Here is a 20,885-nt window from a genome sequence, read left to right as displayed (position 1 = left end):
ACATGGGCAGCTTATTCAAATTTCAGTGGAATCGTGCATATAGCTGGATTTTCATTTTAAAAGTTCTGTCCACATTTTCTACAGAAACCACAAACCAAGATGTTTACGAACAGAAAAACCTTAACCTAAGAAACATTTTAAATGATTTCAGTATCCTTTCGTTCTTGAGACTTAAAAGCAAGTGAGATGCTTTATTTTTTAATTTTGGGTTTCCTCTCGAAAGCTTGGGAACCAGGGGCTGTTCTGACCTTTAGACACCCATGTCACCTGCCTACTTGAGGATTAGTAAATTACTGAAATGTGAATCACTGTTCGCCCAGAGCAAGGTGTAACACACCTGCCTGCTTGGAAAGAAGGTAGAAACCTACATGTGTCCATCTGTCTAGAGAACTAGATAAGACTCCATGTCAAGAGCTGCATACTTTCAGAAGTCTAAAGTAGATCCATATTTGCATATAATGGGATCATTTTTCCTCCTCTTTATTGTGCCTAAAAGCAGTTGGGCTAAAATGTTCTTTTATTCACAACCCACCTAAGACCCAGTCACTCTTTAGCTCACACTGTTTTTCTTCCCCTTCAGTTTTACAGTAAGAAAAAGTCAGTTTTGTTCTTTGCACTCTGCCCTGTTTTGTCAAATTATCATCTGATGCCAGAAGGCAAAGCAAGGTTTTGGAAACATATCAGTTTCTTCCCTCCATCTCTCTACCCTCACCTCTGATAAACTATCTCCACCACCAGGCAGCCTGTAACCCCATAAATACACTGGCACTTAAGGGATAAGGGCCTAAAAAAAAAAAAAAAAAAAAAACACTTGTTGATAAAACTTGCTTCTGTGAAACAAGATGACTCTTTCAGCACTTTGCTATGTCACCTACATCGAGGAGCTTAGCATCTCAAGGATGAGTTTCAACTAGACCCACTAGGATAGACCACTTGTATGGCTTCTTTTATGTCTAGCCTCCCTTTTATGATCTCAGGGAGACTCCTTTCTTTACACTAAAATAAAATTCTTAGTTGTATCACCTTGCATTAAATCAAGGCAAATGTGAGGCAACACTGTGGTATGTTTCAGGCCGTTTAATTATGGCAAAGAAAACTCATTTCTCCCAGTTATCCCTATAGCACACACACACACACACACACACACACACACACACAGGCACCACAGTTCAGGAAGAAGGGATCAGTTGAGCAACCTCAGAGCCTTTAGGGCAGCTCCGAGAAGACAAGAAAATAGTAAAAGGTTAAGGTGAACACATTGAACTTAACTCACCTAAAATGTGCAATGTAATAAGTTCGGGCCTAAAAACCTTTCCAAATTTTAGAGGAAATGCCCAAAGTCACCAGTTAATTATGCAAGAAGGAGAGGGGAGGGGGGAAGGTGGAGCCCTTGGAGGACCCTAGGGAGGTGCTGGCAGAGCAAAGTGGCAACAGAAAAGACATAATATTTCATCAAAAGAACTAAGCTGGCTTCCTAGCTAGACAGAGGTCTCCAGAGGCTTTGCTACATTGTGAACACTTGTCCGCAACACAATTTCAAGTAAAAAAAAGTAGCTTTTAAGATGGGCTAAGCATTCCCTAGCTAAACAGTTGCATTCAGTCAAAAGTTCTGAGCACAGAGAGACAAAGGCAAGCAGATACTCACCAAAAGGAGGAGTCAAATGTATCCCCTTCTGAAAAACTATTTGTTTTAGTTTGTTTTCTTTTAAACTAAAGGTGCATCTAAATAGATGCTTTTTCTATACAAACATCCTTCAAGTCTCCTGACTTAAAGGAAAAGACATATGTTACGACAATGGCAGGTGCTGCTCAGTCACTCCCCGGGGCCCTTCGGACACCTGCCCATCAAGGTGACAGGTGCTGCCCCCTCCCCCCAACACTCTTCCCAGCCTTAAAAATGCAACCGCATCCCGCAGGAGGCCTGCGAAAACGGTCCCCACCGGCGGAGTGGGGAGTGCCAAGCACCAAAGCCCCGCTGCTGGAGTCTGCAGCGCTCGATTTGCAATGACGCCACATGGACAGAAATGGGGGAAAACAAGAAAAAGAAACAAGGATGAGAAGGCAACAAACAAAAATGTGCGCCCCTTCTTTGGTGATCCAAGACGGGAAAAAAAAAAAAAGAAACCCCAAACTAGAGATGGCCAATGGCTGGCTTATCAGAACACAGCTGGGACACCTCTAATTCATACAAGAGCTTTAAAAAAAAAAAAAAAAGAAAGTAGTAGTACCTGGGAAATCAACTTGAACACATTCTAATGCAAAATTCCCCCCATCATCACCATCACCACAAACTCGGGATAAATAAAACCGCCGGCACTCAAGCTATTAGAAACTACATTTTACTCATAAACCAGAGGTTTACATAATCACAAATTACATAATACTCCTTCCGTGCACGAAAAACCTTTCTATAGGTGAAGCTCCAAGCCCTCCGGGTTTTTCACGTTTTCCAGGGAGAGCTGGAAAAGTCTGCTGAATAATTGGGGGAAGGAGGAGGAGGAATGGAATGCCAGAAAGTCATCTTTGACAAGCTGTCAACCCCACCAAATGTTCTAGGATTTTAAAAAGAGCCTCTCGGAGCAGGTGACTCGCCTCTGTCCCCATCCACTAAATGCCCGGGCATCTGAGGCCAAGGCAGAGAGGGAGCAAGGAGCTGGGCGCGGGGCGCAGAGTGTGGGGCGTCGCTGTCCGGTGGGGGGAGGGTGGTGGTGGCCGGGGCTTACCTGCTCCCCGAAGTCGATGGCTATGTTGGTGATACCCAGGGGCACCAGGAACCGGATCAGGGGCCAGTAGTGCGTGAGCGCCGGGAATTTCACCATAGTCCCCGCCGTGGGCTGACCCCACACACATCTGCCGCCGCGAGGGGACTGTGCCGGGAGGCGCGGGCCGGGCGGGGGCGCGGGAGGACGCGGAGGCCAGGTCCGGAGGGGCCTCGGGGCGGCGGCGGCGGCTCCTCCTCGCGGCTGCGGCGCCCTCTCTCCAAGCGCGGCTGCTCTAGCAGGAGATCCTCAAGCTCAAGTCCATCCCTGCTGCCCTCCCACACAACAAAGATCTGCCGGGAAAAAAAAGAGGAGGGACAGCGGCGGCGGCGGCGGCGGCGGCGGCGGCGGCGGGAGGCTCTGCTGACAGCGGCTCCATTATAAGCGCTTTGGGCCCGGAAATAAATAACCGCGCGCACGAGGCGCCGCCGCCGCCGCCGCCGCCGCGCGGAGGAAATCAGGGGCGGGCGCGGAGGCGCGGACACGGCCCGCGGCCCCGGGGGCTGGGGGCAGGCGGCGAACTCGGGAAGGGGCCGGGCCGGGCCGGGCCGGGCCGGGGCGGGCGGGCGGCGCCCTCCTTCCCGGCGCCGCCGTCTGCGCTCCGCTCGGCCGCGGGGGGCGCTGCGCACGCACGGGCCGCGGAGCCGCCGCCTCCGCCGTCCGGGCCGCGCGGTGCCCGGGACGCGCCGAGAGGGCGGCGGCGCGGGGCTGCGGGGGAAGCGGGCTGGGGGGGTCTGGCGAACGCGCGGCCTGCACCCGAGGGCGCCGCCCGGGGGACGCCTGAGGAGGAGAGCGCACCCAGCAATCGGGAGGCTCCGGGGCCGCCCCGGCTCCCTGGCCGGGCCCTGACGCCCGAGCCGCGTGGGGCCGGGGGTGCTGGGCTCCCCTCACCGTCCCGGGAAGAGCCAGGACGTGTGGGAAATGGGCGGCTGGAGCGCGGATGCTCTGGAAAGGATGGGGCGCGCAGGGGCCGGGAGGGAGCGGGATTAGGAGGACCCCACCTCCCATAGCAGGCGCCGCGCCAGCCCCATCCCCGGGTGGCCGCCTAGAGCGGAGCGGGGACCTGCTTGGGGCCCACCTGGACAGCTGGGGGCCCGGGAGACATGGAGGCTTCGCTCTGGGCGGGCGGGAGACACCCAGAAAACGAGCATCTCTCTCTCAGGGTGTCCAGGGGCGACGGGGACCCGCATCCTTGGGCGCGGGCGAGGAGGGCGTGGAATGCGCGCAGGGCCGCGGGCATCGTGCCCAAAGGCGCCCAGGGTGGGGGCGCCGGCTTTTGGGGGGCCCAGACCGGTTCCCAGCCGACTTTGCCAACTGTGAGCTGAGGTTCCTCTGCAGACGTCACGATTGTAAACAACAAAGCAAAACTCAAAAAGTGTGTCTCTTTTTCATATAGAAGGAGAAGGAAAGAAAAATCTGTTTTATGACACTTGCTCAGTGATTTGAGGGTAAATAAGAGCTGTGCTGAATGTTTTACCTAAAAATTTAAAACTGTGAGCCAGGCAGCAAACGCGGGCATCCACCATGGCTCTCTGCACTGGTGCGCTGTGACCGGAGGGCCCAGGCCCGCATCGTCAGGCATCTCATGAAGGGAGAGGTGCGTGGAAATCACTGTACCTTAAAGGAGGACACAGAAGGCCTCGTGTGCACATCTAGATTCATAGGCGTGTAACCTGTGTGCTCGCAAAGGCCCTGCACCTGGAGCTGTACCCTGTTAAATGCTCTGCCTCCAGAAATTCGTAATTTTTGAATGAGGGGTTGGTATGTCTGCATGTTTTTTAGCCTGTCTTTCTCATATTATTTTGCACTCGCTCCCCCATCTCTTAAAGTTTACTTAGCATATTAAATAGATTAATTATTAGAATGTAATTGTACACCCAGGCACAAGCCTGTTACCTCCCATTTAGAGTTGTTAAGCTTGCGTTCATAGTAAGCTTGCAATCTCCACCTCCTGGGTTCAGGTATTTCAGAATTATTTGAAAATATTAGATGTTTTCCTTACTTCCATGAAATATTTCCATTTTCTTTTTTTTTTTTTTAATTTTAAAAGACCTTTTAAAATTCCAAACAGAACAAGGCCTTGAGAAATAGGAAGCTCATTTACCTTGCAGCTCTGATGTAACATCATATTACATGGCCTATAATTAAAATTAAGATTCTGGTAATTATTTGTTGTGTTATATATGTCAAATAGTATTATTTAAGAGATTTTCCAGCAAAACAGGAAGTTCTTGTGTACAGGACTCTCTTTAATAGGAAGTTCCTCAAAGGTATGTTTTACTCTCGTTGGATCTTGTTTTAAGTGGATCAAGAGAGCCTATTATTTAAAGGATATTCAGGGAAGGAGTTTTTTTCTAAAGCAAATATTACCTCATGGTTTATCCATTCTGTCGGCTAGCAATTTTCCTTAAACCAGTCTAATTACACCGACCTTTGTCTAGGATCCGGGGTTGATAAGGTTCTCAATCGATCCTCAGCAAGTTCAATTTCCCTGGACAAGGACCAACCACACGGCTGTTGCTGCTGCAAACACACAGCTTTGGTCTCAGGAAGGAACAGTGAGAAAGTTCCAGTGAATCAATGAGAGATCATCATCCTTGTTTGAGTATTCTAAGTGTGCTTTTTTTTTTTTTTAAGTAAATGATTTAATTGTGTCATCTGGCTTTGCATTTCAGTCACATTATGACAATGTGAAATTGAATGGAACTGTTACTTTTGTTTTTTCTGTCAAAGATTCAAAATCGGATTTCATAGGGAGTTTTTGGTCTTTCTCTCTCTGTCTTCCTCTTTTTAACCTAGCAGTTGTTTGAAAGCAAACTCCAGAATACTGGTGATAGTTATGAATAGGAAGTTTTTCTAAACTACCCAGAAGCCAAGAAGAGATCACAAAATCATTTAAATTAGATTCAGAGTATTACCTTTCAGAGGGTACAGCTTTACTTTCAATGTACAAAGTTTTTAGTTTAGAGTTGATTGCTTTTGTCTAATGATCATTACCAGATGCTGCTGCTGCTGCTAAGCGGCTTCAGTAGTGTCTGACTCTGTGTGACCCCATAGACGGCAGCCCACCAGACTCCCCCGTCCCTGGGGGTCTCCAGGCAAGAACACTGGAGTGGGTTGCCATTGCCTTCTCCTACCAGATGCTAACCAGGTGACTTATTGGAAAAGACCCTGATGCTGGGAAAGATTGAGGCAGAAGAAGAGGGTGACAGAGGATGAGATGGTTGGATGGCATCACCAATTCAATGGACATGAACTTTTGCAAACTCCAGGAGATGGTGAGGAACAGGGAAGCCTGGCATGCTGCCATCCATGGTGTTGAGAAGAGTTGGGCAGGACTTGGCGACTGAAAAACAACAACAAACATCATTACAAGATCCACAGACCCTATATCCAATAGTGTAAGAAAAAATTGTGTACCTACAGGAAACAATGCTGGAAAAAATATGCTCAACTATTAACAGTGGTTAGTTATAGCTGCATAGTGTTATTTCCTTTTATACTTTTCAATATTAAACACAATGGGCATATATAAGTTCATAAAAAGAAAATGAGTTCTAAAAACTATTTATGAAACTTCCTTAGAAGTACAAGTTAGCACTGATTTCAAAGCATGGAAAAACTTACTCTTCCCAAAACAATTTCATAAAAGACCAGGAATATACTATGATTTTAATGCCTGAAATTGTTAATACCCAGTTTTGAAGACTCTAATATCAAAATCACTGCAGATGGTGATTGCAGCCATGAAATTAAAAGACCTTACTCTTTAGAAGGAAAGTTATGACCAACCTAAATAGCATATTAAAAAGCAGAGATATTACTTTGCCAACAAAGGTCCATCTAGTCAAGGCTATGGTTTTCCAGTGGTCATGTATGGATGTGAGAGTTAGACTGTAAAGAAAGCTGAGTGCTGAATAATTGATGCTTTTCAACTGTGGTGTTGGAGAAGACTCTTGAGCGTCCCTTGGACTGCAAGGAGATCCAACCAGTCCATCCTAAAGGAGATCAGTCCTGGGTGTTCACTGGAAGGACTGATGCTGAGGCTGAAACTCCAGTACTTTGGCCACCTCATGAGAAGAGTTGACTCATTGGAAAAGACCCTGATGCTGGGAGGGATTGAGGGCAGGAGGAGAAGGGGATGACAGAGGATGAGATGGCTGGATGGCATCACTAACAGGATGAACATGAGTTTGAGTGAACTCCAGGAGTTAGTGAGGGACAGGGAAGCCTGGTGTGCTGCGATTCATGGGGTTGCAAAGAGTCAGACATGACTGAGCGACTGAACTGAACTGAACTGAATGCAAAAAATCTAAAAGTCACATACATGTCTGGTTTACTGTTTTCTGCTATTGATCATAAATGACTATGTTCAAAAGCCCACCCTCAAGGATGGGCTTCCCAGGTAGTGCTAGGGGTAAAGAACCTGTCTGCAATGTGGAAGACTCAAGAGACACCAAGTTCAATCCCTAGGTCAGGAAGATCCCCTGGAGGAGGGAATGCCTACCTACTCCAGTATTCTCGCCTGGAAAATCCCATGGACAGAGCATCTTTGGTGGGCTACAGTCCATAGGGTCACAGTGAGTCGGACACGACTGAAGCGACTGAGCACACACACACCCTCAAGGAATATCTGCTGCAAAGGACAGAATAAAAGATCACGTTTAAGATCATACAGTTCTAGGACTCTACTGTTCGGTTCCTTGATTTGGGGAGCCCAATGGCATCCAGTTGGAAAGACAGCAGTGGACTTCATCTGGCAACAGTTGTCATAAATCTTTGTGTAAGATTGACTTCAAAGAATTATCATTAACACACTGTGTGTGTGCTCTTTTGCTTAGTCATGTCCAACTCTTTACAGTCCCATGGATTGTAGCCCACTGGGATCCTCTGTCCATGAAATTTTCTAGGCAAGAATACTGGAGTGGGTTGCCATTTCCTACTCCAGGGGATCTTCCCAACCCAAGAATCAGGCTCCTATCTTCTGCATCTCTTGCATTTGCAGTTGGATTCTTTACCACTGAGCCACTTGGGAATATTAATACATGGCTCACACAGAATTATCCAATATCATGCATTTAGTATAACCAATTTTTTTGATAAAGTAGTGAGGAAGGATTTTAATTATTTTTATTTTTTGGTTTCACTGGGTCTTCATTGCTGCTTGGGGGCTTCCTCTAGGTGGGGTGAATGGGACTATTCTCTAGTTGCCGTGTGAGAGCTTCTCACTGCAGTGGCTTCTCTTGTGGCAGGGCACAGGCTCTAGGTGAACAGGCTAGGTAGTTGCGGTTTGAGGACTTCCATTTTCCGGGGCATGTGGAATCTTCCCAGACAAGGGATTGAACCAGTGTCTTCTGCATTAGCAGGTGGATTCTTACCCACTGTTCCACCAGGGAAGCCCTAACAGACAGTTTTGATGGAAGATTTAGACCCAGATGTCAGTGTCCAGTTTTGAAGTGGTCAGTAAGCCCTCCCAAATCGAGCAGACTAGATATAAATTCCAGCTTTATGGTCCCACATCTGGGCCTAGGGCAGTGTTACTACATGGCTCACTGTAAATGGGCCGAGGGGGGCTTCTGATTCTAGACTATGTAATTGCGTTCATATAAATACTGACCTCTTTCATGATGTCATGGTTTCTGCCCACATCCAAGCTTCCAGAGAGCAAAAAGTTCTGCCCAAATCTTCAAGTTTTACTTTTACCACCTCAGTGTCCTTCCAGCCCAACGCCTGCTTATAATTTGCTTGGCTTAATTTTCAAAGTCAGTTTTAGCTCTCAGCATATCCCCACAATTAGAGGTAGGAGGTAGGTGGCATAGGTAAATTATCCTGAAATTGAGCTTTTGCTGTGGATAAGCTAGAATTTGCTAGTTAAATTTTGTCGTGAGTTACAGTTCTCCAGACCTGTGATTGCCACTGGGGTGGAGCGGGATGGATCAGGAAGTTGGGGTTAGCAGATGCAAAGTGTTACATACAGAGTGGATGAACAACAAAGGCCTACTGTATAGCACAGGGAACTATAAGAATACCCGTGATAAACCATAGTGGGAAGAATGTGGAGAAGAATATATCCGTATAACTGAGTCACTTTGCTGTACAGCCGAAATTCAACACAACGTTATAAATCAATTATACTTCAATCAAAAGGTTTTAAAAGTTATAGTTCTCACTTTCAATAACTTCTTTAATAATATTTTTTAAAGGGACCATGCAGATGCTTCAAAATGTGCTGTAAAGGTGAGTGGAGATTTCTATGTACTAATATAAAGTAAAATAATATGGCAGAGGATGAGTTGGTTGGATGACATCACCGACTCAATGGACATGAGTTTGAGTAAGCCCCTGAGTTGGTGATGGACAGGGAAGCCTGACGTGCTGCAGTCCATGGGGTTGCAAAGAGTCGGACACGACTGAGCGACTGAACTGAACTGAATAGAAAGTGATCTTCAGACTATTTTTTTTTTTTATGAATTAATTTTATTTTTGCTTGCACTGGATCTCCATTGCTGCGAGTGGGCTTTCTCTAGCTGTGGTGAGCACGGGCAGTGTGTGGGCTTCTCATGGCAGCGGCTTCTCTTGCTGCGGAGCACAAGCTCTTAGCAAGCGAGCTGCATTAGCTGCAGCACGTGGCTCAGTAGTTGCGGTGTGCGGTCCTAGCGGGAATGCTCTTCAGTAGTCGTGGCACACGGCTTTATTCCTCTGAGGCACGTGGTATCTTCTGGAGCAGAGATCGAATCCGTGTCTCCTGCGTTGGCGGGTGGATTCCTATGCGCTGTGCCACTCTGCAGACTATTCGGATAAGTGAAAAAAAGCAAGGTGCCAATCTCAAATGGTTTGCTACTGGGGGATAAAAAAGGAGAGATATATGAATATGGCTGTGTGTACCTGTGTATACTTGCTTATATTTGTGAAAAGATACATTGGAAATATAAACAAAAATTTTTCAAATGTTTATTTATAAGGAAAAAAGTAAGAGACCAATGTGGAACAGGGAAGGAGGAAGAATTTCTCTGAATGTAACTTATTATCAAATTTTGGCTTTGGAAACATTTATGTCTTACATATTGAAACAAATTTAAATCAAAAGAAGACAATATGGACAGCAGAGATAAAATTCTCATGCCTGTTTTTTTCTTGTTTATTTTTCTTTTATTCAGAGAAGAGGATTTGAGACAGATTTAATCAGAGCACAGATGTGTGCCTTATGCATCTTATTTTTATTTTTCTATAATTGTTGTTTAGCTGCTAAGTTGTATCCAACTCTTCACAACTCTATAGACTGTAGCATGCTAGGCTCCTCAGTCTTGCAGAGGAATTTGCTCAAATTCATGTCCATTGAGTCAGTAATGTTATCTAACCATCTCATCCTCTGCCGCCCTCTTCTCCTTTTGCCTTCAGTCTTTCCCAGCATCAGGGACTTTTCCAGTGAGTCTGCTCTTCACATCAGGTGGCCAAAGTATTGGAGCTTCAGCTTCAGCATTACTCCTTCCAATGAATATTCAGGGTGGATTTCCTTTAGAAATGGTTTGATCCTTTAGACTGGTTTGATCTCCTTGCTGTCCAAAGTACTCAAGGGTTTTCTCCAGCACCACAATTCAAAAGCATCAATTCTTGGGTACTCAGCCTTCTTTATGGTCCAACCCCCACATCCATACTGGAAAAATCATAGCTTTGTTGGCAAAGTGATGTCTCTGCTTTTTAATACACTGTCCAGGTTTGTCATAGCTTTCCTTCCAAGGAGCAAATGTCTTTTAATTTCATGGCTGCAGTTACCATCCACAGTGATTTCGAAGCCCCCAAAAATAAAATCAGTCACTGCTTCCGCTTTTCCCCCTTTCATTTGCCATGAAGTGACGGGACTAGATGCCATAATGTTAGTTTTTTGAATGTTGAGTTTTAGGCCAACTTTTTCACTCTCTTCTTTCACCCACACCAAGAGGCTTTTTAGTTCCTCTTCGCTTTCTGCCGTTAGAGTGGTATCATCTGTATATTTGAGGTTGTTGATATTTCCCCCAGCAATCTTGATTCTAACCTATGATTCATCTGGCCTGACGTTTCTCATGATGTACTCTGCATAGAAGTTAAATAATCAATCAGGGTGACAATATCTAGCCTTGTCATATTCCTTTCCCAATTATGAACCAATCAGTTGCTTCATGTAAGGTTCTAACTGTTGCTTCTTGTCTTGCATACAGGTTTCTCAGGAAACAGGGAAGGTGGCCTGATACTCCCATCTCTTTAAGAATTTTCCACAGTTTGTTGTGATCCACACAGTCAAAGGCTTTAGCATAGTAAGTGAAGTAGAAGTAGATGTTTTTCTGGAACTCCCTTGCTTTCTCATGCTCCAAAGACTTGCTTTCTCCATGCTCCAAAGAATGTTGGCAATTTGATCTCTGATAACTATCAATGCAATAGTTCTAAATAAAAACATGAGAGAAAATCTCTGTGACCTTAGGTTAGGCCAAGATACACATCAAAAGCACAAACCATATGCAAAAGTGTCCTGAATTGGACTTCAGAAATTTAAAACTTCTCTTTAAAAGTATGGTTAAGAAAATTGATACTAGCCACAGACTGGGAAAAATACTGACAAAATATATATCTGATAAAGGGCTTGTATCCAGAATCATATATATATATATACATATATATATATATACATACACATACACACACATGTACTTTCAAAACACAATAATAGAAATCCATATAACCCAATTAAGCAATGGGTAAAAATGTGAAAATCGGCCTCATTAAAGAAGATGTAAAGGAGGCAAACACATGAAAAGACCGTCAGCTTCACTAGTTACTCAGTCACTAGAGAAATACACATTCAAACCATTCGATACCTATAAGAATGGATAAAATTAAAAACAAGGAAACAAGCAAAAAACACCGAATGTCACCAGGTGCTGGTGAGGAGTCAGAGCAGATTGTACTCTCATACAGCACTGGTGGGAATACAAAATGGTATAACCAACTGCTTGGGAAAGCAGTGTGAGAATTTCTAATACACATACACATATCAAACAACCCCTTTCTGGGTATTTACCCAAGAGAAATGAAAATGTATGTCCAGAAAAAGACCTGCTGGTGAATCTTTGTAGCAGCCTTTACTCATAATTACCAACAACTGCAAAAAACCCAAGTGGCCATCAGGTGGTGAATGGAAAATAAACTGTGATATATCCATATGTGGAATGCTACTGAGCAATAAAACCATAAACCATTGATGCATGCAACGAAATGGATGAGTCTCAAGTGCATTATTAGGACCAAAAGAAGCTGGAGTCAATATGATAATATTTATATGACATTATGGTCTTCCCTGGTGGCTCAGAAGGAACAAAAGCCATCTGCAATGTAGGAGACGCTGGTTAGATTCCAGGTGCCTAAGAGTTGGACACAACTGGAGTGACTAAGCACTCACACAAATCACATTATGGAAAATACAAAATTAGAGGACAAAAATTGGACCAATAGTTGCCATTGGCTGGAGATCTGAAACGATTGTCTACAAGATGGTATAAAGAAACTTTTAGGATGATGGAAATACTCTGTATTTTGACTGTGGTTGTGGTTCCCCAATGCAGAGAACTATCCACCTGAAAGGGGTGATTATTTTATTTATATAAATTATTATTTTGATAAACCACCTTTGAGTTAAGCATATATGTACATTAAAACACATAATGTACAATCCGTTCTTTCCTGGAACAGCTATTAAACAAATAAATATAAATGCGTAAATAAATATACAGTTCAGTTCAGTTTAGTCACTCGGTTGCATCCAACTCTTTGCGACCCCATGGACCACAGCACACCAGGCTTCCCTGTCCATCACCAACTCCTGGAGTCTACCCAGACTCATGTCCACTGAGTCAGTGATGCCATCCAACCATCTCATCCTCTGTCGTCCCCTTCTCCTCCCCTCTTCAATCTTTCCCAGCATCAGGGTCTTTTCCAAAGAGTCGGTTCTTTGCCTCAGGTGGCCAAAGTATTGGAGTTTCAGGTTCAACATCAGTCCTTACAATGAACACTCAGGACTGGTCTCCTTTAGGATGGACTGGTTGGATCTCCTTGCAGTCCAAGGGACTTTCAAGAGTATATAAATATACAATTACATACTCCATTTAACAATACAGCTGGCCATCTCATAGAGGGCTGGATAAGGAAGTTTGCAATTTATGTTTGAATATTGTGCTGAGCTGTGCTGTGCTTAGTCGCTCAGTTGTGTTCAACTGTTTGCAACCCCATGCACTGTAGCCTACCAGGCTCCTCTGTCTATGGGATTCTCCAGGCAAGAATACTGGAATGGGTTGCCATGCCCTCCTCCAGGGGATCTTCCCAGCCCAGGGATGGAACCCGGTTCTGCCACATTACAGGCGGATTCTTTACTGTCTGAGCCACCAGGGAAGCCCAAGAATACTGGAGTGATAGCCTATCCCTTCCCTAGGGAGACTTCCCGACCCAGGAGTCAAACCGGGGTCTCCTGCATTGCAGGTAGGTTCTTTACTACCTGAGCTACCAAGGAAGCCCAGAAACAGGATATGAAGTGTGAATGGAGAAGAGGGAGGTTTGATTGATATTAAATCAATCAAATCAATCCAATTCATTTGCTTTAGAATTTGGTAGAGTCTTCTATTTGCTATATTACAAGTAATAGCTAAATTACAACCTTTCTGTATGTTGGACACTACACTAGATTCTTTACATACATCATCTTATTTAATCCTAAGAGTAATCCTATACATTTGCTACTATTACCCTCTTCTTTTTAGGCTGTGGAAGCATGAATACGTAAGTACAGCAAATTGTCTAAGGCCTTACAACAAATAAGGAGCAAGCTTGATACTGAACCCAGACCTGCATGACTAAAAAGACATTGATCCCCATGCCAGGGTGTTTTAAATGTTGTTTGCTTACCATGCAGAATCCCAGTCCTTGCTTAGAGTCTGGCATTTAGACTGAAGAACAGGGGGAGTCCTGGGGGGCTGTATTTTCACAAGCACCTCACGAGATCCTGGCCAGGTCTCCCCATTCAGACCATCTCCCCTAGTCTGTAGTCTGTGTGGTCAGTAGAGTGGGTCATTATAAAGAGACTCAGAACCACAGGATAGCAAAACTGCAAGAGAGTTTGAAGACTGTTTAGACCAGTGGCATATCTCCAACCTAAAGGTTGAAAAGACAAAAGGCAATGGACTCCTGGGTGTAGAGCAGCCGTGCTGATGGTTTCTCAGAAATGGGGGCCTGGGGATGTCTTGGGAGCAAGGCCTGTGTCCCCAGGCTTGAGAGAAGAGACAGAAAGAAGTCAGGGTTTCCCCAAACTGGGGGCAAGTTCACTAGATAGAGCAGCAATAAGCAGGGGCTTGTTATCAAGCAGGGGCTGCCTTGATAACAGCCTCTCCAATGCTGTGCCCTTTGCAAAGTATTTTTCATGTGAATTACATTCCTTGCTCAAGGCAGAAAGGAGGAAGGGTGAAGGGAGAAAGGGCACTGAGTCCCCTGGTGGCTCAGACAGTAGAGAATCTGCCTGTTCTGCGGGAGACCTGGGTTCAGTCCCTGGGTTGGGAAGATCCCCTGGAGGAGGGCATGGCAACCCACTCCAGTATTCTTGCCTGGATAATCCCCATGGACAGAGGAGCCTGGCAGGCTGCAGTCCATGGGATCACAAAGAGTCATATATGACTGAGTGATTAAGCACACATTCCTTGCTCACAGTTGATCTCTGAGAAGGTATATTGGTTAAACTTCTTGATTGAATGTAAGAGAAATCAGTTTAAACTAGCCGAAGTTGAAAAGAGGATTTCTGATGAAGGTGTAGATACAGCTCACAGGAACCAGACCTCAGGAAGGGCCTGGAAGGAGGGACTGAGCATCATGGGGACTCTCTCTGCGTCTCTAATCCTGATTTCTTGCTCTCCTTTTCTCTCTGCCCTCTTTTCTTCCTTTCCTCCCCTATCTCCTCTCTCATCCTTTGCCTTTCTGGTCCTCATGGTGGTTAGAAAATGCCCAGCCATAGCTCCTGAGCTTAGATTGTCAGGTTCTTTTTGGTCCCAGGTCTGTATTTCATCAAGAGGGACCCTGAGTGGGCCAGCTTTGGTCAGGTGCTCACCTTGGTTCAATCAGAGGAGTCAGGGATGGGGTCCTAATGTCCCCAGTGACTACTGGGAGCCCCAGAGAGGAGCTGGCAGACAGCTCAACAGGTGTTCAGTGCATGGCCCCCTGCACGCTGGCTATGTAACACCTATATACATCATCCCACACATAAAATTTTTCAGAGATGCCTCTGCTTAATGAGGCCCACTATTCTAGTTACAGCTGCAAATGTATACTCTCCTTCCCCTAAAGGAAGACAACTCAAGGTCATGGCCGGCTGCTCTGTACAGAAGTGAGGCCTATGTTTTGTAGACAATCTTACCTTTGCCATAGAAGACAGTAGCCACCCTTTTGCCATTTAGGTGTTGGTCTCAGATTGCAGGGAGTAGGTATCCTTGGAGGCCATTATTTAGCCCACCACAAGTAGCTTTGTTTAAAAGGTAAAACAAAAGAGATGAAGTTAAAAACTTTCAAAGACATTTATTATTTATTTATTTATAGCCACGCTGTGTGGATGTACAATCCTAGTTTCTCCAGGGATCAAACCCACACCCCCGGAAGTAGACGCCCAGAGTCTTAACCACTGGACCACAAGGGAAGTCCCTGGGTGACATTAATTTTAATCATGTATTTTATTTAACTGAATGCAACCAAAACATGGCTTCCCTAGTGAAAGTGAAAGTCGCTCAGTCGTGTCCGATTCTTTGGGACCCCATGGACTATACAGTCCATGGAATTCTCCAGGCCAGAATACTGGAGTGTGTAGCCTTTCCCTTCTCTAGGGGATCATCCCAACCCAGGGATCAAACCCAGGCCCTCCCACATTGCAGGCGGATTCTTTACCAGCTGAGCCACCTGGTAAAGAACCCACCTGCCAATACAGGTTCCTGCCGATACAATTCCCTATTCTCTCTGCATTTTATGTTGAGGTGTTCTTGAGCTGGGTCACAGCTGCACACACCATGGGGTCACACTCCAGTGGGGAGACCCTGTCCAGGTCTCTCTTTTTACAGAGTGGGATTCGCCCAGGGGAATAAACATCCAAGATGTTTATGTTGCATCTAGCCAAGATGCCAGCTGACTAGCGGAGGGCTGGGAAAGGCCAGCTGTGTGGTCCTAGAGACCCTGCGTGTTCCTTGGGCACAGGAAGTGGAATTCAGGTATGGCCTCTTGCTATCAGAGAACTGGCCTGGTAGGACTGCATCCTTGGACCCACCACCTTGTTGCCAGGAAATAGAAATGCAGGAAAGCACCCACAGCTGTCAGTGGGGTGGTCCTGCTTTGTCTTCAGCTGAAAATGGTGGCTACAGGCTTCCCAGATTGTGCAGTGGTAAAATAACCTGCCAGCCATTGTGGAAGACCCAAGAGATGCAGGTTTGATCCCTGGGTTGGGAAGATCTCCTGGAGTAGGAAATGGTACCCAACTCTAAGATTCTTGCCTGGAGAATCCCATGGACAGAGGAGCCTGGTGGGCTACAGTCCATAGTGTCGCAAGGAAGTGGATACAACTGAGCAAGGACCCAGAGAGGACTTTAGGCTCCAGTTTTTTCCCAGCTGCTGTTCTCTTCTGCTGCTTCTAGTTTGACCACATCCATGCAGGGTTTGACCCAGGGTCGCCGTCTGAGGTGGACTGAGCTAGGGATTGTGTACGCAGCAGGCCCCTGTTGGCCTGAGATCGGTCTGGCAGCGTGTGAGCAGGGCCAAGTCTGTGGCCAGTCGGGGACCCCGACATGCCAGGGTGTGGTTCCTGTGGCCGAGGGAAGGAAACTCCTGTCGTTTCAGGAGCAATCGGAGTGGCCTGGCCCGAGGTGGAGGCCGCGGTGGGGCGGTTCACAGAGAGGCTTGTTTGGGGTGGAGGAGAATTGCTAAGTTGTTTATTTTCAGGGTGAGCTGCTCCACCCAAGAATGTCTGTCATGTCTTCAAGGCTGTAGCTCCTCCAGAGAGGCTCTGCTTTGCCCGACTCAGTGATTTTTGTCTCCTTCTGTCTAAGAAACCTGCCAGTTTGTCTCCCAGAGAGTGTTTTGCCCTCGGGGGGAGGGAGGATGGGAATTCTGGTGACTCTGGACTTAGACAGAGTCCTCTTGGCCTTTGGGTTAGTAATTTTCCAATTCCATGCAGAGCTGGGGCCGCAGGTGGGTGTCTGACCTGAGCTTGACACCCTAACTAGTGCCGTCAGCTGCAGGCGCCAGGGTGTCTGCACAGACCAGGCCTCCCTGACAGGCCTTATCTGGGGTGGCTTGGCTGCCTACCAGGCCCGGGGAGCCATGTACCTGAGGCCTCATCCCAGGAGTCAAGAAAAACATCTTGTCTTTGCCCCAAGTTTTCCCGAGGACCCTGCTAAGGCTTTTTGAAGGTGTGTTAACAGTGACGCGTCATTTGCCTGCTCATCTCTCCTTGACGTGCCCACAGAGTATGTGGTCCAAAGCTCAAAACAATGGGCAGGTCAATAACAGTTACGTTTGATGTGGATCTATTATTGTAACAGTTTTCAGTGCAAACTCTGGGACGAGCTTATTTGGTTTGCCTTTCTCAAGGTTTGCCTAACTTTTTCCCGATGAAATTCCCCATATTTCAGCCATGTCCAACTCTTTGCGACTCCATGGGCTGTAGCCTGACAGGCTCCTCTGTCCATGGGATTTCCTAGGGAAGAATACTGGAGTGAGTAGCCGTTCCCTTCTCCAGGGGATCTTCCCAACCCAGGGACTGAATCCAGGTCTCCCACATTGCAGGCAGATTCTTTACCATCTGAGCCACCAGAGAAGCCCATTTAAATGTGTACAATCTCCAAAACAACATAGTAGACATTAATAAGTAGTGCAGTGGTAAAGAAACCTGCCTGCCAATGCAGGTTCGATCCCTGGTCAGGGAAGATCCCCTGGAGTAGGAAATGGCAACTCATTCCAGTATTCTTTCTTGAAAAATCCATGAGCAAAGGAGCCTGTCACCCCAGGGCTACAGCTGTGGGGTGACAAAGAGTTGAACACGACTAAGCACTGACACCTAACTTTTCCATTTGAAACCCCCCATATTTAAATGTGTGCAGTCTCCAAAACAACACAACAGTCATTAAAGGTAAGACTAGTTGTGTTTTCTGAGCCCTGAATACTGTTTAGGGCTGCTTTTCAGTCTGGTAAGTGTTATTTGGAGGCAGAAATCTTTACGTTTTAGCTCTTAAGTTGAAAAGGACAGAATACGTTATTGGAATTGAGGTTGTCCAAGAATACATCCAGGCCATTTGAGGGCCATAGCTGAAGACAATCCATCCAACCATCCTCCCTGTCTGCGTATCTGGCAGAATCAAACTCTGTGACAAGTAGAAGAGGGTTGGCCGTTGACATTCTTTCTCGCCACGATGGTAATCTTCATCATTGTCTTCTGACTGTTCTTAGGTTTCAGGGGAGAGGTACGGGCATGGCAGAGAGAGGTCTAAAACGTTGAAGGGTCAAGAGGAAAGGCAGGGCATGGAAAGCACCTAAACAAATAATAATTAAAATAAAAAGAACAGGTACAGCAGAAGGTAGTATTTATTAGTTACATACCTTATCTCAGGTAGCTTGGCTGTCAATGCTATGCTCAGGGCTTTAGATGTAGAACCTCATTCATTGATTCATTGTGGATTCACTTATTCATTCTTTTATTCCATTGTTCAACAGTTATCCATGTGCCAGGCAGTGTTCTAGGTACCAAGGATGCTGCAACGAATGCAACAAAGTCCTTGTTTCCTAGAGCTAACTTTCTAGTAGGGACAAAGCCAACCAGCATACATATAATGCAAACTACATGAGTCCTAGGAAGAAAATTAACCTGAACACGGGGTACAGAGGGACAGAGGATGGCTTAGGAAGTTGCTGTGTCTAGTGGGTATCTGTCTGCTTCCCAGGCAGAGGGAACAGCCGTTCCCTGAGTCTGAGAAGGGCAAAGCATGTTGATGGAGGGTGGAAGAGGGAGAGGGGCTAGGGGTGAGGGTAGCTAGGGATTTGAGTGGAATGGGGAAACTCTTGGAGATTATAGCAGTCACACATTAGGTTTGAAAGGAATTGCACTGCTTCTTTAGTGGAGAAAAGGTTAGGTTGTGGGTAAGGATGGGAGCAGGAAGCCCACTTAGGAAGCTCCTGCAGTCATCTAGGAGGAAGATGGTGATAGTTTGCAGCCTTGACCTGAAGTTGGAGGAGGTAAGAAGTGATAGATTGCAGAAATACTCTGTTATTACGATGGACATATTTGCTGATGGATTCGGGTGTGAGCTGAGAGCAAGAGAAGAAGCATGTTGTGACTTGAGTCCAAACTAGCAGCTCCATTTACTGACCTGGACAGCTAGGGGAAAGGAGCAGCTTTGGAGACACAGATCAAGAATTTGGTGTGGACATGTCCTTTTGTGATGCTTGTTACACATCAGGTGGTGTCCGAAAGACAGCTGAACGGCCCAGTGGATCAAGAGCTCCCAGGGGAGCCTGGTTATTTAGATTCGGGTATCATCAGCAAAAAAAGGCCTTTCTGAAGTCAAGGATCTGGAAGAAGCCATCAAGGGAGTGAGAAGAGGTCCAAAGTACTCCAGCATTCCTGCTTAGAGAAGGGACACGTGCTGAGGGGAGTTCAGGGAGGTGGGAGGAAAACCAGGTGCTTACGGTGACGGCAAGTCAAGAACGTGACCAGCGATGTCCAGTGCTCGAATCGGTTGAGGGAGATGGAAACAGAATTGATCTCAGGGTCGAGCCACTTGTATTTCCTTCATCTTGAAACCCTATGCAGTGGGCACTATTTTTCTTTACACTTTACCAGTGAGAAAGCCAAGGCTCAGAGAGGCTGAGTTATTTGCCAGGGCTCACACAATCAGAGATGGAGCTGGGGCACAGTAAACCGGCTAAATCCAGAGACTCCATAGGGCTACAACTGGGAACGACACATTCCCTTCTCTACTTCTGGTGTAGTCCTGGGCTTTATAACCTCACCTGCCAGGTAAACAGTGCTCCAGGGAGGAAAACTTTCTCAGTTCCGCTCAGAGGATGACAGATTAGTGCAGGATCTTCAGAAAGAATGATTCAAACTGAGGACAGAGAGAGGATAATGTAGTGCATTTAAGAGAGGCCTGTCTCCGTACTTATGTTCAGTTTGGGCTCATGATTGCTTTAAAAATGTCTTATTAGTGTGAAAGAGAAGAGGAAAAACTCAAAATAGAAAGTGTTTATACAAAAAAAAAAAAAAAACCAAAACACCTAGTGGGGGATTTGCAGGCTTTTCTGACAGATTGCAGGCTACAAAACAGATTTGTGGGTGAAGTCTAGGCTCTTTGTATTCATTTGTTCTTTGTTTCCTCTCCTGTATGCTTAATGCCCATTTAAGAAAAGTCAATTAGGATACTATAGAAGTAGCATAAGTAACCCTCAGCCTGAGATAATGTTATCTATTGACTACAAACTATTTTATGTGAAAAGGCATTTTTATCTTTCAGGAAAATAAAGTGGCTGATGCACTGCCCCACTTTATATATGCTATGCTATGCTATGCTATGCTAAGTCGCTTCAGTCGTGTCCGACTCTGTGCGACACCATAGACGGCAGCCCACCAGGCTCCCCCGTCCCTGGGATTCTCCAGGCAAGAACACTGGAGTGGGTTGCCATTTCCTTCTCCAATGCATGAAAGTGAAAAGTGAAAGTGAAGTCGCCCTGTCATGTCTGACTCTTAGCGACCCCATGGACTGCAGCCTACCAGGCTCCTCCGTCCATGGGATTTTCCAGGCAAGAGAACTGGAGTGGGGTGCCATTGCCTTCTCTTCTGCCACTTTATATATATATATACATATATATATATATGTATATATATTATTTTCTAATTGTATATTCTTAAAACCAGTAATACTCTGAATCTAGATTTTCAAATCTGGGTGAATCTAGAGTAAGGTAAGTTTTGTAGGCTGCATGCGGGCTTCTCTGGGTGGCTCAGCAGTAAAGAATCCCCCTGCCAATGTGGACACGTGCATTAGATCGATCCCCAGGCTGGGAAGGTCCCCTGGAGAAGGAAATGGCAAC

The 20,885-nt window shown here is 46.0% G+C and overlaps 1 protein-coding gene across 1 annotated transcript in view; it reads right to left on the bottom strand.

Moving 5' to 3' along the window:
- Positions 1 to 3,098, bottom strand: part of ANKH (ANKH inorganic pyrophosphate transport regulator) — a 170,360-nt gene extending 167,262 nt beyond the window's left edge. Inside the window, exon 1 of the mRNA XM_070357701.1 lies at positions 2,724 to 3,098. Coding sequence (XP_070213802.1) covers positions 2,724 to 2,819 — 96 coding nt within the window. The 5' untranslated portion in view covers positions 2,820 to 3,098. The remainder of the gene's footprint in view (positions 1 to 2,723) is intronic.
- Positions 3,099 to 20,885: the final 17,787 nt, after the last annotated feature.

The sequence above is a fragment of the Bos mutus genome, chromosome 20, assembly GCF_027580195.1.
Source record: "Bos mutus isolate GX-2022 chromosome 20, NWIPB_WYAK_1.1, whole genome shotgun sequence".
In the NCBI taxonomy this organism is placed as follows: domain Eukaryota; kingdom Metazoa; phylum Chordata; class Mammalia; order Artiodactyla; family Bovidae; genus Bos; species Bos mutus.
This window is presented reverse-complemented; position numbering and strand designations above follow the sequence as displayed.